We start from the raw sequence: 23,927 nt of genomic DNA on the forward strand, positions 1-23,927 counted from the left end.
TCAACCAAGCACATATGTTTATGCTTCCTGAGACCCTATTACAGTAATTATAAATGAGTTAATAGAGACTGTGAGGGAGAAGGGACATCAATCAGTGAGAGAGTCTGGTAATTTTCTGGAGTGACTGAAGAAGATGGAAGAGTGTTGGTGGGTGAACCTTGAACTACGCATAGAGGGCCTGGGTGCCCATCTATCCAGGGATCCAGAAAGGCTACAGTCATGGCCAGGCCAGTGGTTACAGAGGGGTGAAAGAGTGACAGGTGGAACTGAAATAGGGGAGGGAGGGATCCCTGGGTGGCGCAGCGGTTTGGCGCCTGCCTTTGGCCCAGGGCGCGATCCTGGAGACCCGGGATCGAATCCCACGTGGGGCTCCCGGTACATGGAGCCTGCTTCTCCCTCTGCCTGTGTCTCTGCCTCTTCTCTCTCTCTCTGTGTGACTATCATAAATAAATAAAAAAAATTAAAAAAAAAAAAGAAATAGGGGAGGGAGATATTAAGTGAAATTTGGTAAGTGGAAGAGTTGACGTTTCACCTCTGTCCTTGTCCCAATACTTTGGGCATGCAGAATAGCAGGCAACCAGGCATTTTTCTTCTGTAAAGAATTGAATAAACTAGTTGAGGTGTGAGTTGGCTGGTTCCCCAAAGGAAAACCTTATTACCTCTTGGCATTTAGAGACTCCAGTGTAAGTGCTAGTTGCCCTTCTTACTGTTCACCCAGACACATCCACAGATTTTCTGATCAGCCCTTTTGCCTTAAATACAAATGGACAGCCAGTAAAACCTGAGAATGAAGGGGCAATGTGGTACATTGAGAAAGAAACAAAATAAACAACAGAATAACTGACTTATAAGAAAATAAATTATTCAGGGAATAGAAGACATTATATACATTTAAAAACTACCTTAAACTGTACATAATAAACATAGGAGATTTAAGAATGCATTCTGTCCATTAGGAAATGGTTTGAATTCTATTTCTTTTTGCAGGGAAGTAACAGGAAAAAAGAAAGTTCTTTTAAATATTTTATTTATTTATTTCAAAGAGAGAACAAGAGAGTATGAGTGGGGTGAGGAACAGAGGAAGCAGGGAGCCCGATGCATGGCTCAGTCCCAGGATGCCAGGATGACCTGAGCTGAAGGCAGATGCTTAACCAACTGAGCTACCCAGGTGCCCCAAGAAAAGGGTTCTTAAAAATTAGCGATATGGCTGCAGAGACAAAAATTTAATAGGATAAGAAGATGATGGTAAGAAATCCTCAAATAATCAGAGTTAAAAGACAAATAGAAAAGACAACTAAAAATCAATTTACAAGGTCCTATATTCAAGTAATAGGAATACCAGAAAAAGTAAACAGAGAAAATTTAAAAAGTTATGAAAGACAATAGAAAAAATTTCCCAGAGGTAAAGGGTAACATTATTTTTTAATTTACCAACTACAAGCAGGAGAAACCAAAAATGTCCTAGATTCATCATTTTGCAGTGTCTCTGCTTCTAACATTTAAGGAAAATTCTAAATGCTTCCAGGACAGAGAATACAGGATGGATGGTGGTAGTGAGGGATATATGTCAGCTTACAACAAAATTAGAGTCATACTAAGTAAACCATCAGACTCCTGATTAGCAATATTAGAAGCCAGAATATGGTGAAATAAAGACTTCAGAGTTCTGAGAGAAGGTGATTTGAAACTAGAATTTTATACTTAGCTTAACACTCAAGTATGAGGTCAAAATACAATCATTTTTCAGACAAGCAAGGATCACATGGTTTACCTCTCTAGGAACTCTTTTAAGGGAATAACTTGAAATGCACTCCAACAACACAAAAGGGTAATAGCAAATTTTAAAAAAATAATTAACCAATTTAGAAAAGGGGATCAATGGACTTCAGGAGGACTGAAGCCAGCAATAGGCAGAAAAACAGAAAGTAGCAAAACTTTAGGATACAGTGTAGATGAAATATATTTCTTCTCTAACAAAAAAATAAAGGCAATCAAAAATTCTTAGAAAAATAGAAATATGGTCAATTATCATGGTTTAAACAAACATAAAACAAAATATCATGTGATTTTAAGCAAGTAAAAGAGTATAGGGAAGAGAAGACTTTGATACTAGAAATATTCTCCCTTAAGTGGAAGTTGAGTGTTCTAGGAGTTTTCACCTATAGAAGAGGATTTGTAATCGTGATACTTGTTTTGGTTCTGTGATCAATAATCATGTAGCCATAATAACATTAGAATTATTTATTTGTATTCAGTTATGGAATAAAATGCAAATATCATTAAATTTGACTAAATATAGAGGTAAAAATAGGACAACCAAAATTGTCTTAACATCTTTTAAATTGTTGAGTCAAAATATATTGTAAAACTTGGTGAAACAAGAAATAGCTATTTACTACTTAAAATTGCAGAGGTCTTCAGTGGAGTACTACATCTTTTTTTTTTTTTTTTTTTTTTTTTTTTTTTTTTTTTTTTTTTTGGGGGGGAGTACTACATCTTAAGTTGTGGTTGCTGAACCAGCCATGTCAGCCCCTTTGGGATCTTGTAAGAAATGAAAATTCTTGGGCCCCACCCAGACCCACTGAATCAAAAATTCATGGAGTAGGCCCCAACAGTCTGTCTTTTAATAAGCTGACCAGGTGATTCTCATGCAGCTGATGTTTGAGAACTGCTGCAGGAGAGAAGCTAAGACTAATGATTTGCCCGTCAGAATTAGGAAGGTGGAGGAGAGGGAAATTCTTGTACCTTGTGGCAGAAATTCCATAAGATGTCAAAATTTGATTAATCATCAAAAGAAACATATGTGGACATGGGTAATAGTGGTTGCTCCTGGAGAGCAGGACTCAGTATAAAGAGATGTGTGGCAGGGGGTCATTATTTTTTTTTAACCATGTGATTCTTTGATTGAAATTAAAATGAAAGAAAAATATTGTTCTTAGATTGGGAAGATTGTCTAGGAGTCTCAAAAATATTCTGGGAAAAGTGATCCTTGCTTTTCTCCTTTTCCTGATTAGGTGGGGGGAGGCGCTAATTTAATGATCATACTCCATGTGTCTTCCAGATGTTAGCTAAATTTGAGGAGAAAGATTCTGAGAGCTAAGCCCACTCCATTACACTGAGCTAAATTTCAGCCCATGTATTTATGACCATTCCCCAAGGAGCATCTAACCTCTTTCATAGGAAGAAATAACCTCATTGGAACTCTTCAAGTCACATTGCCAGATAACATTAGTATTTATATACTGTAGTCTCTTCAACTAAAAGGCACCCAGCCCATGTTGGTACACAGGATTGTGCAGTGGGATGAACCAAGTTCTGGTGATCCATTGGAGTTGTGGCCTGCCCTCATGGGTAGTTGTGTTCAGGTGGAATAGCTGCACAGTGTATATAACATGGAGGCAAGGACTAGAGCATGTGTGTACAGGCATCCTGAGGGATCTGCAGTTCTTTGCAGCAAGTGGGACAGGTAGGAGGCCAAGCCTCCCCTCTGCTGGGTAAAGAACAGTATTGGTAGAATGTGGGCCATAGGATAAGTGCTAGGCTGCGTGAGTGCAGAGTGCAGTTGCCACCAGTGCTGAGAACCACCTGAGATCCTAGGCACTCTGCAGGATTCTCAGCCTGATGAGCACACACTTCTTAAAAATGTAAGCAGAGTAGAGACCTGCCTCTCCTCAGGAGATATTCAGTACAAAAATAGGCAACAACAACAAGAAAAGGCAACTTGTTTTATCCCTTAGCCAGAAGAGTATTTAAAAGGACTGTAATAAATCCAAAAGCAATCCAGTCATTGAGTGCCTACTCCATGTAAGCCCTTGATAAAAAGATAAAACATTGCTTGCTTTCAATAGGCTTACAGTACAGGAATAATGTGTACAGAGAAGATAGTGAGATTCGGATTAGTGTGTGTGTGTTCCACTTCCAACCGAGGAGAAGGTATTCTGTGGAGAAAGGGGAGAATGGGCTGGAGTCAAGGACAAAGTAGGATTTGGACACCTGGGGTTAGAGGGGTTTGACAGGCTAACCGAGGAGGAAGGACTGATGGAACCTAATGGTCTTCCATGTGGCTGAATGTCTGGTGTCAGGAGAGGGGGAGGGGCCATGAAGACTAGGACCTTGTTCACCAGCCATGGAGCTGGACTTGATTCTCTTGGGGACAGGAAACCATTACATCTTTTTGAGTACAAGGAGGTCAGAGACGTGCCTTGGGGAGACTGGTCTGTCTGGGTCTGGTGAGGCCCTTGGGAGCTCTCACAGCAGTGCCAGGAAGGCCTTGCCACGTGAGTTCTCTCAGAGGTTCAGTGTGAAAGACCCAGAGAGTTGACTTATCGTTAGTTCCTACTTGGTCTCAGCTGTTGAAACAGTATAGAGCGAATGAAAGAATCCTGCAAAGCCTCATTTGGCCTGTGTGCTGGGAAAGAAGGAAGGCTGGCACTGAACTTATCACCTGAGGAGCCCTTGTCTTTCCCCGTCAGGTGAGCATACCAGTGGCTATGACAGAAGCTCTTGTCTTCAAACCCTATACACAGAGTAGAGCTTTGAAAACTCTGATTGCTCTCACGCTTCCTCAGGAGGCTGCCAAAGACCTGACTGGGGCTGGACTTGCAGGTCACCCACCATGTAGACAGAATGCCCCTGACCCCCATATCCATACCCTAATTCCTAGAACCTGTGGATACAATAAACTACATGGCAAAGGAGACTTTTCAGGAGTGATTAAGGTCATGGGTTCTAAAATAGGGGGAGTTGCCTGGATAATCCAGGTGGGCCCCATCTTTCTCCAGCTAGAGGCAGAGGAACAAGGTCAGGGAGATGCAAAAGAAGGAGTCAGAGATTTGAAGCATGAGAAGGACTTGACTGACTGTTGCTGGTTTTAATGATAGAGGTGCAATTTGACAAAGAACATAGGAAACCTTCAGGGGCTGAGAGAGGCTCCCAGTGAGCATCTGCAAGGAAACTGGGGCCTCAGTCCTACAACCACGGGGAGCTGAATTGTGCCAACAGCCTGAGTAAGCCTAGAAGCAGATTCTCCTCCAGAGCCTCCAGAGAAGGGCCAAACCCTTGACACCTTGAGTTCAGCTTTGTGAAACCCAGAGCAGAGAAACCAGCCAAGCCCTGCAGAGCTGTGAGATGATAAATTTATCTTGTTTTAAGCTGCTCAATTTGTGCTAACTTATTACTGCAGCAGTAGAAAAGGAATGTGCTCCATACCCCAGAGAACTCCAGGGCTTCTTTCTTCCCCTGGCTTCTCTGGAGAAGGAGTACAGTCTTTGGAGTAAGATCAGGGTCCCAGGCCAGAGCAGAATGTACTCACCCAGTGGCATGGGGCACTTACCTGCTAAGAGCCCCGCTTATCACCTGTCACTTGGGGTACCTTTGTCTGCTCTGCCTACCTGGGGGAGATTGTGGGATTCTGTGAAATAATACATGAGGAGCATTGAAATGGTGAGACAGCATTAGATTCTGCTCTTCCTTTCCTGGGAAGGGCAAGTCACCTAGCCTCTGGAAGCCTCTGTCTCCACCCCAGTGAGTGGAGGTGACAAGGCAGCTTCACAGCACTGTGGTGAGGAAAGAATAGGGCAAACCACAGGAATGTCTAAGTGGGACTAGAGGAAGCAGATGCTCCACTGAAGCTTATTCCCTTCTGCAGGGCGTGTGTCTGATCTCAGCTGGCCCATGTGTCAGTTCCCTGGGTAGGAAGCAGTGACACTAAGGGCTCTGGCTGGTTATTCATATGGACCTCTCATGATCTTCAGCACTGGTCCTTGCCTGTGAGGCCCAGAGATGCCCTTGTGCTAGAGGGATGGTATGGGGATGATCTACACTACCAGAACCCAAGAGCTGGCTCTCCAGCACAAGCTGGACTGATACATGAATCCTTGCCATACTCCCTCTCTCCTGCCACCATTGTAATCCAGGCCACCAGGTCATTTCTCTTTATAATGCCTACCTACCCCCAGCTTTCCCCCAGCTTCCCTCTGCCCTTAGAAGAACATCTAGACTCTTGTTAAGGCCCACAGACCCTGCACAATGGGGCCCTGACCTCTCCAGGATTATTGGGTGTTAGCTACAAACTGCATGCCAACCACTCTCAAACTCAAACCCTCTTCGGCCTCAGGCCCTTTGCATATGCTGATACCTCTTCTAGAAAGCTCTTTCTCACAGCCAATTCTTTATTCTTCAGGTCTCAGCTTACATACCACCTCCTCAAAGAACCATTCTCCAACACCTGTATGCCTTGACTTATCTATTTGATTCCTTCATGAAACCTGTCACAATCTATTATTATTTGTCTAATTGCTTTTCTGTCTTCCTCACTTGAATGGAGGCTCAAGAGGACAGGGATCAATTTTTTTCTCATTTTCTGTTGATCCCTGGTAGCTGACACAGTGCCTTGCCTTAGTGGATACTCAGTAAATCTATCTCGGGTGACAGCCCTTCTGAAAGAACACAAAGCTAGGGCTTCCCACAAAGGTTGGACATCGTATCAGAATTTCTCCACTGACAGATTCAGTAAGGTTATATAATTTTTTTTTAAATGTGCTTTATGAACTCTCTGGGAATTCCTCCCAGACAGGAGAGCATGGTGTGTGATTTAGAGTGATTCACCTAACAACCGTCGTACGTTTGTGCACGTGTAAATGTCCTTTCCAAAAAACAAGCTGGAGGAGATATGCTCAGTGAAAGAATAGGCATTACCTGTGTTGAGAACACTCTGTCATCTTTCAAGTGAAAAGTGAGCTGTTTTACTCTACTGTTAATTTTGAATTATGTTGAAGTCATAGCCTTTGGGTCTCCATTGTGCTGGAAATCGTCACCATCTGTCCCCCGACCCTAGACCTCTCAGTGCCTGCATGTGTGGAAATATAGCCCAAGCCCATGAGAACTCACTGATTGTTCAGCCTGGACATGAGGTAATGGTTTCCCCAGTGAGGTGCCCAGCTGCCTTAAAATGCCAGGCTGAAAGTTTATTTTCATTATCATATATAAAACGTCTAGGGAACAGTGCAAAGCTGAGTGGTCGGGAGGATGGAAGAGAGAGCATGTCACTGCAGACACCAGGGCCAGAGAGGTTTCATGGACCATCCAGTCTGGGGGAGGAGGGGCAGATTAGGCACCTGGATTCAGGGAAGCACTTTGGCCCGGCAGGGTAGGAGGGGAGTGAGAGGAAGAAGTTTCTACTCCCATCCCTAGTCTAACCAGATTACCTCCACTTTTATAAGCATCAGCTCCTTGGCATCAGCTTCTGGGTAATCTTTTCAGAAAGGGCACCACGGTCATAGTGAAACACGTGTGAAAGACATCTAGCTTCAAGCATGTGTAGTTTAGCCTTCTCACTGACCCCAGAAGTCTGGTTACATCCCTATGTTCCTAGCTTCTCCACCATGGTTAACTCCAAAAGGAGAGGGGACTCCCATCTCCCAAAGGCTGGGCTGTACCCAGCAGTGACCTGCGCAGCCTGCACACTTTCTTCTTTAGTGCTTTATCTCTGCAACTTATGGCAAGAGTTGTTCCGATCCTCCACAACCCTCTGTAAGAAAAAAATCGTGGTTTTGCCCCCAAATCTTCAGGCCCATTGGGTTTTCTTTCTTTCGTCCTGCCTTATAGAAAACCTTGTCCGTGAGCCCATAGAGTATGTATATAAACAAATGAGGGCTCGACTCCAGAGGACAGTCTCTGGCTAGGGAAGGAACACCAACTTCTTTGTTCTCCTCTGAGATGATTGAGGAAGTCCGAGGCCAGGCACTTGGTGCTTGAGGTTACACCTGGAGCCCCATTGAAGTGAGGCTCTGTGGGTGCATGGGGAGGGGTCTTGCTGGCAGCCTCTCCAGTTTGAGGGCATCTGTCTCCCAGTTGCCTGATTCCATCTGGCTCTGCAGCTTTTAGGAATACAGCTAGCATATTCTTCCTTTTCTCTGACAGGCCCAGCATCTTTATTGCTGGTTCTGTTTTCTGCCTCTTGTGACTAATTAGTAGTAACTGTTCAAAAAAAATAAATGAAGTGTAGAACACAGAAGATTCCAGGGCAAAAATCGTGGGAGAGCATTTCTGACCCTTGAGGCAGAAGGTCTCTAGGAGCAAGTTTATGGCTGATATTAAAAGGCAAAGGTTGTAAGGGGATGTGAAATGTGGCCTATAAAAGGCCAGCCAATCCCAGGCAGTCCTGGAATCCAGGTGAGTCCAGAGGCCAGGTGCAGTTCCAGAGGGGCCAGCTCAGCTCTCACTTTTTCATGGGGGTTTAACTGGATCATGGGGAAGGCTGTCTTTAGGCAGAGGGGACTATGCTATGAACTGCAGGGCCATAGAGTAAACCCAAGGATGCCCCAAACAGAACTTGTCACTTCCAATTTCTCCTTAAAGACATGAGGCAAAATTGGTGCTGTGTTTGTGTTTAGAGGAAGACCAATGGGACTGTTTTTATTCCCATGCTTTCAAAATCAAAAAAGGATAATTTGTACAGACCCTGATATAGGAGGAATGTCTCCACTTTAGTCTTACAAAGTATTTGTCTTTCATTTATTTCTTTGGACATGATACTTTTTAGAAAGGAACTCTATCTGCATGACCTGATTTTAAATACTGGGCAATGAGACATTTCCTTTCTTCATTTGGGCATGGGGCTAAACAAAGAAAATCTCAGGACCACCCTGAGCTCACATTAAAGACAGTGTTGGATTCTGAAAAAAGAGTCTGTTGAAACAGAATTGGAAGGAGAAACCTTTTACACTCTGGTCATGGCATTTATACAATTTTTTAACACTGTACTAGGTGCTGGGGGTTGCAGACATTATTTACATATGGCCAGAGCCTCTGGGAACTTCTATGGGACTGTAGGAGGAACAGCAGTTTAGAAATATACTTCCTGTCATCCAGGCAGAGACCCTCTGGTAAGTCACATTGCCCATCAGGAAATGCCTCACTCATGTTAGCTTAAAAATAGCCTTCTTGTTGGGTCCCCTTGGGGTGGGATTTGAAAATCATGTATTCCCATTCAATCCACTTGTGCTATTTTCTCAGGCCTCAGCATGGATATGGTTGCCACAGCAAGCCTGTAAATAGAATCTAATCTATGTCATTGATTAATACATTGACATATGTATTATACATATGTATAATCCAGCCTCAGTACTCTGGCTCAGAGAAAAATGTAACTTGAGCTGGATTCATTGTTGGTTTGTGTTTTTTTTTAAATATATATATATAAAAGCAAATATCACCAAGTCCAAGAAATTGACCCTCCTATGAACATGCAGCTAGAATAGGTGAAGAATCCTACTTCCTATTAGATCAGGAAGGAAGATTTTTTCCAATGCAGATTTGAATATGAGAAATGGGCACCCCAAGGCTTGAGTCCCTAGACAACTTCCTCTCTAAAGTCAACCTTGGCCAGAACAGCCATTGAGCTGCCAGCCCCAAGCCACACATCCCCAAGGATGCCTTGGCCTTGGTGGCCACTGCGTTGGGAAGAAAGCATGGCCAGCTCCAGCCTCTGTACTCTGGCTCAGGGAAAAATGTAACTTGAGCTGGATTCATTGTTGTTGTTGTTTTTTGTTTGTTTGTTTGTTTTTCCTGGCCTGAAGAGAAGGAGGAAACCAATAGCCAAATATTCTAGAACAGAAGTCCATAAACTACAGCCTGCAGGCCAATCTGGTCTGTTGCCTGTTCTTATAAATAAAGTTTTATTGAGATGTGGCCATGCCTTTGTCTCTGCATATTGCATATGGCCACTTTCACACCACTAGTTGTGACAGACACCATATAGCCACAAAGCCAAAAGTATTTACTAGATGCCCTTTATAGAAAAAGTCTGCCAATCCTGTTTTAAAAGAAGCAGAGTAAGGATTTTGGGAGAAGCTGAATAAAGGATTTTAAAAAGAAAACTATTCTCCAGGAAAACCTGGGTGAAGACCAGAGTGAGGAAGGAGCCAACATGGAAATTTAGTCTGTGAGGCTGAGGAGGCCGCTGGGAGTCCAGTGTGCAAGTCTCTGAAGACTGAGGCAAGAAACAGTTTTCTCCTGAGAGAAAGGGTTTACCTCCTTTAACCAGAGAGGAATTAAGAGATGGTGGCTTCTCAGATCTGTTTCCATTTTCCAGAAAGTTTTCTTCTGGGTAAAGAAATTGACGGGGCTTTGGCAACCAGAAGGTGGAGGCTGGAGGGCAGTAGGAGAGAATGCTTCCAAGCTGGTGGGGGATTTGTCAGATTCGGACAGCCAGGCTTGCCTTTGCCCAGAAGACTAGGGAGACAGGGGCAAAAGCGGGTGGAGGAATTTCGTAGAGGCCCCGGTTGGTGCTCAGGGTTGTTTCTAAGAGGAAAGTTGGGAGTTTGGCCCATTGGCTTCATAGGGAACCTGTACTCTTTGTACTTAGTAAAAGAGAAGTAGTCTTTACTTGCTCCTGGAAACTCTCTGTTGTCAGCTGGCTTTCTGAGGCCTCAGTCTGCCTACCTTCTGCCCCAGAGGGATGCTTTTCAGTTCCTCAGGAAACAAAATGGTCATTTGCCCAGAGAGACAAATCTAGGTCCAAAGCACAGGAACTCTGAGTTTCAGCTTCAGCCTCCCCAGTACATGAGGCAAGTCTCTTGATTTCCTCTGTCTTGCTACTCTGCCTCTAAGACAACTGCATTCGCAGCTTGGAAGGATCTTTGCCTAAAGCCATGCTGATTTTCATTTTATAACTGTGGAAATTGAGTCCTGGGCTAATTTGTAAGCTGGTGTTTTATCTTCTTGGAATAGGCCATGCTTAGTTTTAGCTGGTAAACACGTGTGTGTGTGTGTGTACATATATGTATCCCTGTGTGTGTACATCAAGATATATAAATGGTGGACTCAGTGTTTGCCTTTGTTGGATGGAAATTTAGCAGCCCTGGAAGATGTGAGTCAGTTCCAGGGATAGGAAATAGCAGAGTACAAGAGGAGGGCAGACCAAAGACAATGAATTTTTACAAAGCAACAGACCCTTCATAGGGGGCTCTACACTCACATGTTGCTAAGGGATGGTTGCTACAGCTTGGGCATTGATTATTAGCATTGGCCTGGATTGGGGCGGCCACCATGGGACTCCCCATTTCAGGGTCACCTCATCTTTCAGAGCACCACACAGTCTTCCAGTGTTGACTGGGCAACTTCAACATGCCAGGCTCCAGGGACAGGCACAAAGGTGAACAAGGCCAATATATCCTGGGGTACCTGGGATGCTCAGTGGTTGAGCATCGGCCTTGGGCTCAGGTCATGATTCCTGGGTCCTAGAATCAAGTCCCGTATTAGACTCCCTACAGAGAGCCTGCTTCTTCCTCTGGCTGTGTCTGTGCCTCTCTTTCTGTGTCTCTCATGAATACATAAATAAAATATTTTTTTAAAAAGACCAATACAGTCCCTATCTTTGTGGAGGCATAATATTAGCAGGGGAGATAAACAGGAAACCAGTAATGATAAAAATCAGTTAGTTTTAAACCCAGAGGAGCAGTAGCAGCAGAAAGTACCCAGAACTAGAAGAACTACAATGAAGCCTGAGCTCATGGGTGGAAGGGGCTCAGAGACATGGTTTTGATTTGCTCATAGAAGGATGAGAGGACATGCCCTGGGTGAACCAGGTGGAGGAGCTGGGGACCAGCTGTGGTGGAGGCCCTGCTTGTCCTATGGGAAAATGGGAGGCCAGTCTGAGGGGTGGCTGGCACAAGAGAGCCAGAGGGACAGAGGTAAGGAGGGAAGGGGCCAGGTCTTGCCAGATTGTGTGCCACAGGAGGACTTAGGTCACGTCCTTTCCATAACTTCTCACCTGCTTCCCACCTCATGTCCCACAGTGGGGAACTCACCTTGTCCTTCTCACCTGTGAAACTGGAAAGACATGTGCAAGGAGGAGCCTTGTCAGCATGGGTAGGGCTGGGTATTGTGAGACCTGAAGCTTAGATAATATGGGTGGAAAGTTTGCTGGAAGAAAAATGTGAAATTACAACAAGGTTAGGTGCAAAGCCTCGGTCAGGGCATGACAGTCCCCCATGAAGGGACCTTCAGGCTTCAGTCTCAAAGGTAAAGCCACTTTTGGTGCTTTGCCCTCATTCCTACCCTCCAGAGCCTGCTGCTCTTGCCTGAGATATCCGTGCAGTCCACATCCACTTGCTCCTGTTCTCTCCTTGCTCAAGACGGCAAATCAAGCACAAATGTCTTATCTGGAAGTCTGGAAATCTGACTTCTCCCTTGCTCCCAGTAGTGTCCAAAAGGACTTGGGAATTTCCTTTGTTTTGCCCAAGCCTTCCATGAGTTTTGCCCCTGCCACAATCAAGGCCGGGAATGTTGGCTGGGGCACTTTATTCTTTTGGAAATGTGACACAGGAATATGAATTTCCATAGGCACAATTACTCCGTCTGGTAGGTCTAGACTGTCCGTGGGCCAGCAAGTTCACCGGAGTCCGTGCTGGCACTCTGAGAGCCGCCTGGATGGACCCGGTGGGAGGGGAGCAGATCACTTGGAACTGTGTTCTGTGGTGGGGAAAAACCCACAAACATGAGCAGTGACAGAAGAGACGTTCAATAGTGAATGACTTACAATGAAAAAATGACAACAGGCTCTTGTCTCCAAAATCCAAAATGATCAAAGCCTCTTGACAGTAGTGAGGAGTGTCTGTGAGTCTGGAACACCGGGAGCCTGCTGTCCGTAGATGAGCCATGTCAGAGGGCTCCAGACCAATATGAGGGAGGGACTGGCAGCCTGCTGTGGACCACAGGGGAAAACTGTAACTCCTCCCAAAATGCTGCTCCCGATTCCCCTGCCAACCTCCACAGATAGACCTGGCTCAGCACGCTGCACAAGCCCCATGGACAGAGCAGGTTTGGCGCACAGAGGGTTAGGCCCTGAAGCTAAGCGGGAGCTTTGGCCATCGAGGCCCAATCTGGGTTAGAGGCTATGCCTCCCCACCCCCCAGACGTAGGAAAGAGTCCCCTCAGCCCGGGTGTGGTGTCCTCAGCTTACTCGCCTCATTGCCTTTGACGTTTCTCTTTGGCACCAAACATTATAACATCCCATCGCTCGAGCCGAACCCATCTCACACAGAGATTTTCTGCCTCCCCAAGAGAGCAAACAGAAGACAATGACCACACTATAATCTAAGAATTCTTTATGCAACTGGATTATTCACTCACATTGGAGAGCATTTAAGGATCTTCTCAAATGTGGAAAGGACACCTGCCTTGTACCCTTCTTGAGGAACATACTTCAAGAAGCACTTCGGTAGACTGAGAAAGGAACCCGATAAGGAATGCGCTCTGCAGTCCAGGCCCCCTCTGCCCTGGGTTTCCTTGGAGCCTGAGGAGGAGCCCTCACCTTGTTGGGGGGCTGGCTTCGTGGGAGGGGAGGCCTCGAAGGTTCCCAGGAAGAGTTACCGCTCGCTGATTTGGAAGAAAGTTGTTGGCTGGTATTTACACCTTTGCCATTAAATCCTGTCCTTCCCATTGTCTGTCCCCCACAGACGGTCTTTGAGAGGAACTGCCGTTCAGAGGACTGTGCCGCCGACCTGCAGCTCCAAGGTCAACTGTTGCTCTCCAGGTAAGTCAGCGCTCCTGCCACCTCCTTCCAGGGGGCGCGTTTGTCATGACCCTAAAGCTTGAGTGTGCAGATTCCCCCCACCTCAGCTCCACAAAGAAGATAACTAGAGTTGGTAGGTTATGACAGTATTTTGTAGCTTAAAAAGATGTGTATGTATTATACATTAATTTTTAAAAAGATTTTATTTATGTGAGAGAGAACAAGCTAGAAAGAGCGTGTATACTGTGCATGAGTATGGGTGCAGGGGGACAAGCAGACTCCCCACCGCCAAGCAGGGAGCCTGACGCGGGGCTCCATCCCAGGACCTGGAGATCATGACCTGAGCCAAAGGCAACCGCTTAACCGACTGAGCCACCCACTGCCCTGTGATCATGTTAACAACGCCTATCATCTGCAGGGGATAATCTGCTTTTTGTTTCATTCACAGTTCTACATGTCTTACGGTTTAGCCCATATTTCTGATTTGTGTGATGGAGGGGGTGTTTTATACCTACACATTGTATTAGGTTGAACCGTAAGAAATTGCCAGTATTTAATTGAGACCGTTCATATGACTTGACTATTATAAAAGATTCTTTTAATTTCTCCCACCACCACCACGCACACGCACTTAACAATGGCATCTGCTTTCACAACAGGTGAAGGTTCTATGGCAGTGGGAGGGGGTGAAGGAGAGAGACTAGTGGTTCTGATTAGAGGGAACAGACAGTCTCTATTGTTTCAGGCTTTCCTCCCACAGTACGAGAGTCCCCCGGGCAAAGGTAAACCACACAGAGGCCTTCTGTTTCCTCTCTGCCAGCCTTTTATTCTAGATGTTTTGTAGGATCTAGGTGCTGGTCCTAAATCATTTGACCACATTTCAGAGAATGGTTTCCTTTCAAGACAGTTCCTTCTGAAAGATTGTTTTAGCCTGGCGGCTAGAAAGTCTCTCCATAGGTTTATTACCATTTCTTTTGATAGTTATTTTCCAAAATGCCATACTGTGCCCTTTATTTGTAACCATGATTGTTGAGAATGTGAGAATGGGTGGAATGTAAACAGTGACTGTACTGGAACACTTACATTGATAAATAATCTATTCATCAAAGGAAGTAATACTAAGATTCTTTTTCTTTTATATTCATTTATTGGGCACAAGGTGATGTAACACTGCCCCCCCCCCACCACCACCACACACACACAAATACTCCTCCATGACACTTAGATGTTATTTTTTTAAGATTTTATTTATTTACTCATGAGAGACCCAGAGAGAGAGGCAGAGACACAGGCAGAGGGAGAAGCAGGCTCCCTGCGGGGAGCCCAATGCAGTACTCAATCCCAGGACTCTGGGATCACGACCTGAGCCAAAGGCAGATGCTCAACTACTGAACCACCCAGGTGCCTGCCACTTAAATATTAATTAGCATTACTTTTACTTAGGACAAAAGTGGTAGATTAAAGTGGCACATGTTTTGCCAACCTTAGAAGATTACTTCAGACAAATGAAGTGGACATTGGAATTTTTTAACATTAAAAAGAACTTGCTGGGGTTATTAGAGAAACCAGTTCTTAAAAAGTTCATAAATTATCAAGTCATTACTTTTAGCTTTAAATAGGTCTTCCAAAAAGTGTTTTAGGGAAAAAGTAACATAAAACAAAAATATACGAATTTGTTTTGTCTTGAAGCAGACTGTGAATGTTGGAAATTTGTTTGGGATCAGAAAACTTTGTGTGGTGGGAAAATGTACACCTGCTCCAAGGTTAAATATTAGGTTAGGGAAGTTCTGATGTTCTTTCTGCCCATTAATGGACACGGTCAAATCTATCTCTGTTCAACTGTACTTTTCATGTATTAAGATATAAACTCCAAGGCTCATGGTTGGTAAGGCACCTTGTACTTAAAATGGCCTCCGCTGCCCCTACCTGGCCCCTCAGGATTTGTGGATCAGAACCAGTTCTGCTTTATTGGCCCAGTAATTGATAATTTGAGAACTGGTATGGCAGCCAGGATCCAGATCCCCCATATGTATCAGCTCACTATAGCCAGCTGCATAACAAAGCACCTCAAAACTCTGTGGCTTGAAACAGCAGTCATTTATTCTCATGGACTGCAGGTTGGCTGCGGGTTGGCTGGTCCAGGCTGGATTCAGCTGGATCTTGGCTGACTTGCCCAAGCATCTGGGGTTCGGCAGAGGATAAGTTGATCTCGGCTAGGCTCAAGTGACTCAGTTAGCTCTGCTTCATGTATCTTCATTGTCCTGCTGGAACCAGTCAGCTAGCATGGGCATATCCTTCTCATGACTTGGTGACAGTGGAAAGGGCAAGCAAAAACATGCAATAACCCTTAAGGCCGAGGTTCGGACCTGGTGTATTCTGCCTTTAGCCTTATTCCATCGGTCACAGCAAGTCATATGACAGACCCCAAAATCAGGGGACAGGAAAATATTCTGTGCCGCCTTAGTGAGAGGCACAGCAAAGTCACACAGCAGAGGGCATAAGTTCAGGGAAGGGTGAATTGGGACCTATATGGCAGTCTGCTCTACTACATTACTACATAAGGAAGAGGACTGCTCTTTTTCCTTTCTTTTTTTTTTTTTTTAGATGCTCTTTTTCCTGATACCTTAGTTTTCAGGGCTGATTCAACCTTTCTTCTAATTCCAACATTCTTGACTCAGGCATGAGACCTAGAGACTGGGTAAGAATATTTTCTCAATCTCAGAAACAGTGTCATTGGATGAAAGCTATGAGCCTCTCCTTAGGATGAGTTATTTCCCAGGAGCTCTCCCTTCCCCCACCCCTGTCCCTCAAAATAGCCTTTTGTCTGGATCCCCCATTAAACCTTCTTTGTATCTTGGACCCATAGCTGTCCCCAAGGGAGCCATCAGAGAAACATTAATTGGTAATTGAATGAGGAGAAATAAAAAAATCAAATGGTGGCTTTGGGTATACTGGATTTCCCCAGACCTTCATGTAGAGCCAGTCACCAAGTAGGAGAAGGCACAGGCAGTAAACTGCTGGTGGAAGCCAGGGTGTGAATGTGGTTCATGAAGGCTCAGTTGTCAGAACCAGAACCGAGTGGCTCTGGTTGTCACTGAACTCTATTGACTCATTATTGCCCTGGGGGCAGGGAGGGGAGGATGAGGGTTGCATATCCCTTGATTTTTCAAGTCAGGGAAACACTGGGCACCAGGGTGCAGAAATGAACGCTGTGTGCACCCTGCTCTCCCAGCATGCACTATGGACATGGCATCACCTGGTCAGTGCTAGGCCTGCCCCTGGGGCTGGAGCTGGGCAGCTGCAGTCAGCTCGGGACAGGGAGAGGACAAGGGCAGGGGGATGTACCTACCGAACTGCCTCTGAGCCAGCAGGCCCAGCCCCTGCAAGCTCCTCTGTTTAGAAGAGGAGACTAACAAAGGTAGATGGGTCGTTATAGGGCTAGGGAGCAGCTTCCAGGATGAGGAATGAAGAGACATGATGGGGAGGATGTGGGTTTTCTGGGCAGATGGAAAATGTAAGCAGAGGCATGAAGGTGTGGAGGGCTGATGCCCACAAAGATCTGCAGATGTCTGGCATGAAGGAGGGGGGTCAGGAGGACACAGTGAGAGATGTGGCAAGACTGAGAGAGAGTGACATGGTGTGGGTCATCTGTTCCTCTCTTCCGCTCAGCGAAAGCTTGAGTTTTGAATGAACTCCTTCCCACCCACCTCATTTCCTAGTCCCCGGCACAGGTCCACAGAGCCCCTTTGTCCTGGCGCAGGAGTACCCTTGGCAGCATCGGACTTATGAGACATGCTGTATTGATCTTCACCACGGTGCCTCCCCAGAGATTTCAGAAGGGCAGTTTGGACACGACTTTTGTCTTCCATAGTGCCTGTAGAACCTCACTCTTGTGTTAGCTGTGACCCACTGTACTGAAAAGTCGAAGCAAAGCATAACAGAGGAAGACCCCTCTGATGACTGGGCAGACAGCGCAGGACAAGGTGTGGCTGGAAGTGGCCAAGTACCCACCAGACTGAGGAGGCTGCAGAAGACAGAGGGAAAGACATCTGGGAGTGATTGGGTCCCCCAGAGTGGCCAGGGATCAGGCCAGGAAATGCTATCTGTGATGGGGACTCAGTGATGTTTTGGTTTTTCTCTCCAGAGAGCAGGAATTCTGGCAGGCCTGTTGTCTCTTAAAACAAACAAGTCTTTAATTAAAGGTTCATCGTCTTTAACGGGCTTGAGCCTGTTTCCAAAACACGCTTCTTCCAGAATGTCCAGGAACAGGGATGAAGCTGCTTAGACAGAACTGAAAACTCCATTTGTGAAATGATGCAACATGTCTTGTTTTGTCTGTCTGAATACTTACAGTATCTAAGATTACAGCACATGTGATTAAGATAAAAAGAAATGTAGACTATGGCAGTTGATCTAAAAATACACGTATATATTTTGATGCATCCCATAGGAGACCAGTGGAACATTGCGGTACCTTCTGGCTAGCCAACCTGAATAATGAAAGAACGCTTAAGGGAAGTGAAAAGACACAGTAAAATACTTATGAAGTTAGAAGAACCATCTTGTGGCCACATATAATGCTTGTATGTTTGTGGTCTTAACAGTGCTGTTACCACAGTGGAGGTGTGGGATCAGGTGCATTTCCCAAAATCTTTGGCTGGGAGACAGGTAGCTCCATCCATGAAAAACCAGCCTTCAAGAGGGGAGGATTGCTGCACCCAAGAGCTATTTAGAACCTGAAAATTATTCTTCTCAAAAGTGGCTATTTTTTTTATATTATCAAAACTGGAATTATCAACTGCACATCATGCAGTAGAAGTAAAGTCTTGTTTGATAAAGGGGAAGAGAGCTCTATTTAAGGAATACCTACTGTGCACTAGGTACCCTAGAGAGTCATGGGTATACATAGACACACCATAGTGTCTTACCAGCTGTGCAACCTTGGGCAAGTTGCTTAACATCTCTAGTGCCCATTTCCTCATCTGTAAAACAAGAGAAATAATAGCAACACCTTATAAAGTTATTCTAAGTATCTAATGAATTAAAACAGATTTAAGTGTCTCTAAAAGTGCTTGGCATATAATAGGCACTCAGCAAATGAAAGTTAGCATTATTATTTGATTTAATCCTCTCAATGACACTAACAAGTAAATATTATTATACTCTTTTTAGTGGGGAGGATACAGACACTCAAGCCCTTAAAGCCAGGAATGTCAAATCCTGCATCTAGTTCTCCTCCTGAACACTAGCCTCAGTTGCTGTTGGGGGTCTGATATCAGCTGGCTCTGGACCCGAAGTACTGAGGCAGGGGACCTTGGGGAAAAAGTCCTCCTCTGTGTGAGAAGTCCCATCCAGAAAGGAGCTGGGTGGGTTAAAAAATCTGTGAATCAAGATGGCTTCCATCCATCCCCATTCATGCTCTCTTGTGTGCTGTTGGACATGTAAAGCTCTGCTCTTGCCCCTGGAGACATTTGCTGCCTGTCTGATGGGTCAGTGGTGGTGTCTGCACACCACTGCAATGACCCACACATTTCTTTTTTAAGATTTTATTTATTTATTCATGAGAGACACAGAGAGAGGCAGAGACATAGGTAAAGGGAGAAGCAGGCTCCCTGCAAAGAGCCTGATGTGGAACTCAGTCCCGGATCCGGGGATCATGCCCTGAGCCAAAGCCAGGCACCCAACCACTGAGCCACCCAGGCAGCCCAAGTCACACATTCTTTTTTTTTTTTTAAGATTTTATTTATTTATTCATGACACACACACAGAGAGAGAAAGAGAGAGAGAGAGAGAGAGAGAGAGATGCAGAGACACAGGCAGAGGGAGAAGCAGGCTCCATGCAGGGATCTTGATGTGGGACTCGATCCCGGGACTCCAGGATCACGCCCTGGGCTGAAGGCAGGTGCTAAACCGCTGAGCCACCCAGGGATTCCCGAATCACACATTCTTAACTCCTCTAAGTTGGACTTTCCTCTCCTTTGAGGGCCATATTTGACCCCAAGCTTATGATGGGCACATCAGCAGTTTCCTCATATGTAAAGTTGCCATCATTGTTGTTGTCACTTTTATGAAGGAAGGCAAGTGGGAGCTGATCAGGAACCTGGAAAACTTGTGCCCTTGTCAGAATATTAGCCGGTTGACTTACTTCACTGAAGTGAAGGTTTTTTCCTTCACTGTCCCAGATCTGGAAGAAAAATGCAAAAGAAGTTTGTTGATTGGGCTGTGTAGTCGCTATTTCTAAAATATCTGGAAACAGGAATGGTTTTTTCAAGGGTGTATTCTTTTTTTTTTTTTTTAATTTATTTATGATAGTCACACAGAAAGAGAGAGAGAGGCAGAGACACAGGCAGAGGGAGAAGCAGGCTCCATGCACCGGTAGCCCGACGTGGGATTCGATCCCGGGTCTCCAGGATCGCGCCCTGGGCCAAAGGCAGGCGCCAAACCGCTGCGCCACCCAGGGATCCCTCAAGGGTGTATTCTTGAAAGAAAAATGAAATGCTCCAGTGTATAGGAGTTTTTGAATGAGTCAAAGGATTGCTCATCCTCTCCTCTCTCAGAATAAGTCTTTGCTTTTGCTCTGATGTGGATTCCCTAATGGGAGGCAGCAGGTGTGTCTTCCACATTTCAGGAACACATCAAGGTTAAACAGACATGTGGGTGGTCCTTCTTTGGGAGTTAACCAGGCAGAGGGTAGGATTTAGGCCCCTGGGAAGGTAATCAGCAGTGTCAGATAAGCAAAGCAACACTCACACACTGGGAAGGGTATCGAAACATATAGTAACCTTCCAGGGTGTCTAGCTTCTACTCATCTGGCAGGAGGTGACAAAGTGCTAGTATATTCATTTATTTGACAAGTAACAGAGCACTTGCTGTGGATATACCAGGCTTGATGAAGGCAAGTAGGGACAATCTCTTGCATCACTGTGCAACTCTAGTGTATTAGTTACTTATTGCTGTGTAATAAGTCACCCCAAAAATTCATGCCTTGGAAAAACCCTATTTATTTATCTCTTGATTCTGTGGGTCAGCTGTTTAGGGTGGGTTCAGCCGTTTGGATCTTCTGGTCTCCTGGACTCCCTCATGGATCTGCAGTCAAGTTCATTGGCCAGTTGCCTCTGTTTGTGATGATTGGTTTTTGGTGGCTGGGGTTCCTCCACTGGCCTCCACGTGGTCTCTCATACTCTGGCCAGCTGGTCCACACTTATGGTGTGGCAGGGATCCAAAATCCAGAACAGCAATGCACAAAGACTTGTAAGGGTTAGTTTCATTGTCCCATTCTGTTGGCCAGAGCAAAGCCAACAGGGCCAACAGGATTCAAGGGGTGGGGAAGTAAACTCTACTTCCTGATGGGAGGGGATGTGATGTCACATGACAAAGGATGCACGTGGAGAGAGGCCAGTAGTCAGTTCATCATGCCAGCCTACCACAGTGGCTGCAGCTATACCCTGCAAGAAAACCCTAAGGCATGGTGGAAAACATTCTTTTCACAATTACTCCATCAGAGGGGCAGAGGGGCTGGAGTGTTTGACTCTCGGTCATGGGTTGAGGGCTGCTCCAGAGTTGGGAGGGTAGGGACAGTTAATCCCTGGCACCCCCAGCCTGTGACAGCTTTGTCTGGTTCTAGAAAGAGACCCTTGGATACAAAGATGCAAACACTGGCAGCTGGAGGTCGGCAAGAGCATTTGGCACCATCCAAGGAGGGGGGCAAGGGCATGGATTATGTCTGCTACACCCACTTTCTCAAAGAATCTCAATTGATGAATTTATTCCGGAATTTCTAACAGGTGTGTTAGAACCTTTTGACCCTAAGATTTCTTCCCTTTAGCTTCCTGAGAATACTATCTTTCCATGGTTTGCCAAATACCCAACATTCTCCATTACTATGGTAACATTATTTCCTGGGGATCCCTGGGTGGCTCAGTGGTTTGGCGCCTGCCTTCGGCCCAGGGCGTGATCCTGAGTCCCAGGATCGAGTCCTGCATCAGGCTCCTTGCGTGGAGCCTGCTTCTCCCTCTGCCTGTGTTTCTGCCTCTCTGTCTCTCTCTCTCTCATGAATTAAATGAATAAAATCTTTTTTAAAAAAACGTTATTTCCTATTGCATTTGTTTGTATCTTAATCCTTTGTCCCTTCTCTAGCAAATATGAAGAGCATTTGGTTTTAGAGCAAACCCATGAGCCTAGTACAGGACTAGGAGCTTTGTTCTCATTTTCCTGAGGGCAGTGGGAAAGATAGGCAAGAGACGTGTTCACAGCACACCCTGGGCAAAGAGGGTAAGACTTCTGGCTCCTCCATCGTCCTGGGAGGGACCTGAGTGGAGCAGGGCTAAGCAGCTGTGTTTTTTTGGAGCCCTGGCTCCAGCCCGGTCTGGGGATGAGCACAGAGGGTGACTGTATGGCTCTGAGATGCCCTCTCTGTTGTCCTTCAGAGTAACTCAGGTTGGGTAGAAAGAAGTCCAGCTCACAGGTCCTTCACGGTTGGTGATTGGCATGTACATACTGGGAGCCATAGCATTTCAGGTGCAGAATGGGAAGCTGATAGGCAGGAATTGGAGTCCCTTTTCTGAAGTCAAAAAGAAAGTTAAATGGCAGTGGCAGGAAAAACACCTGCTGGTAGGTTCCTGAGTCCGAGTCCAATGTCCTAGCCATTAGACCCATGGCCTGTGTCTTTAGCCATGGCAGCTTGGGGAACCTGGTCTGTCTCTGACACCCACTCTACTGTGCCGCTAACCAGTGGAGATGACTTTAGGAACTTTCTGCCTATCTCAGGGCAGATCTGATTGGTAGCTTCCTAAATAGCCTACCAGCCTCAGGTGTGAGGTTGAGGAGAGTGGGCCACCACCTGCGGAATTGACCATGTTTCCTTGTTGGACAGATTGAAAACATGGAGGGGAGGTCACTTCATTTTTTCAGCTTCCTCTGCCCCCTCCCCCACCCACACATAGGAACAGCAGAAATCTATCCCAACAAGTACTGGATTTCAGGGACAATCCTCCCCCTGCTCAGCAGACACACGGATTTTCCATCTGGATGGTGAGAGTTTGGGGAATCCCTAAAGGAATGTTGAAGGCAGGGCTGCGGAGTAACCGTGGCAACCACAGAAGCCACTGGGACAGCACTTGCCTGTAGGCCACCTCCCTCCTAAGCGACCTGGGAAGTCTCGGTCTACCTCAAGGGTGTACCTAATAAAATTTTATTTGGTAATATTTTCCTTGGCTTCCAAATACAGCCAACCATTGGAGGTTTTATGTGTAAGCATCTTTCCAGCAAGGTCCAAATGATACGGCTGTTACTTTCCTTCTCCCTGGACATTTAAACCAAGAAAAGGAGCTATGAAGAGAAGGTAGCAACTAGATCCCTCACTTCTCAAGTGCAGAACAGACGGGCTACTTCTTTGCTAAGATTTTTGGCAGTCTATTCTGCGGCGGGGTCACTTGCCACTGTTACTAGCCTCACCCATCCTGAAGCAGACTTTTATTTCTGTAAGAAAAGCTAAATTCCAAGGCCAGGCAGTTGTTTTGTTTTCTGAAGTAAGTCTTTCCCCACACATACTTTTCTTGCTGTCTTGCCCACGCCCTGTTGTGAGCATCTTTTCCCAGTTTGTTCTGAGCCACCTGATGGGACCTCCAGGAAATCAGAAATTGACCCTTGTGCTCTCCACCAATGAAAAACCCAAGTAGCTGTGGTTGAGAAGGGATGATCCTTTTGCTTTGTCCCCAGTGGTCACTGACCCCCACCTGCAGGGCCAAAGGTGACAGACTTGGGTATAAGGTGGACTGCTCATAAGTCACGGTTCATCGCAATTGCCATGAGAAGGGAGGTATTATGTAAAGAACTTCTAGATTTTATGATCCTGCTTTTCTGACTCCATGCCAGGTGATCTTGACCCAAACACGATGAGGCTGGGTGGATGCTTTTGGTACCACACCCAGATCCTTTTTACTTTGCAGATGCCAGCTCCCAGCTGTCATTAAGTGTTGGCTACTCAGGGCCCACGGCTGCCCCTCCTCTTGCCCGGAGAATGGCCCTTGCCTTCTGGGAGTCACATTGCCTGGGAGGTTACACCCACCCTGGGGCAACTCTTGGCCAATGACTGGCTGGCTCATTTGGGAGACACAGAAACTAGTCCCCTTTTCTCAAGTGTAGGTAATTCTGTGCTGCAGTTTGTGCTCTATGTGAATCAGGCGACTCCATCCAAGGCCACAGTCTTGCTCAGCTCCTTGCCTGCCCCATCCGCCTTCCATGGCTCCTTGCTCCTCATGACATCCCTTTCTAAACCACCTGAATCCCAATCAGAGACTGCTTCCAGGGAAGGCAACCTGAGAGGCTATACTTCACATCCTATTTGTTCCTTCTTGGATCTCCTGGCCAGGCAGTCTGATTCTTTTTTAGGAATGTGAGTTTTGAGAGGAAA

The 23,927-nt window shown here is 45.8% G+C and overlaps 1 protein-coding gene across 3 annotated transcripts in view; it reads left to right on the forward strand.

Annotated features, from left to right (window-relative positions):
- ITGA9 (integrin subunit alpha 9) overlaps positions 1-23,927 on the forward strand; it is a 354,014-nt gene that overhangs the window by 173,470 nt on the left and 156,617 nt on the right. For all 3 annotated transcript variants that reach the window (XM_049099727.1, XM_025461318.2, XM_025461319.3), the window contains exon 17: positions 13,461-13,537. In XM_049099727.1, coding sequence (XP_048955684.1) covers positions 13,461-13,537 — 77 coding nt within the window. The remainder of the gene's footprint in view (positions 1-13,460; positions 13,538-23,927) is intronic.

Source organism: Canis lupus, chromosome 23, assembly GCF_003254725.2.
Source record: "Canis lupus dingo isolate Sandy chromosome 23, ASM325472v2, whole genome shotgun sequence".
Classification (NCBI taxonomy): domain Eukaryota; kingdom Metazoa; phylum Chordata; class Mammalia; order Carnivora; family Canidae; genus Canis; species Canis lupus.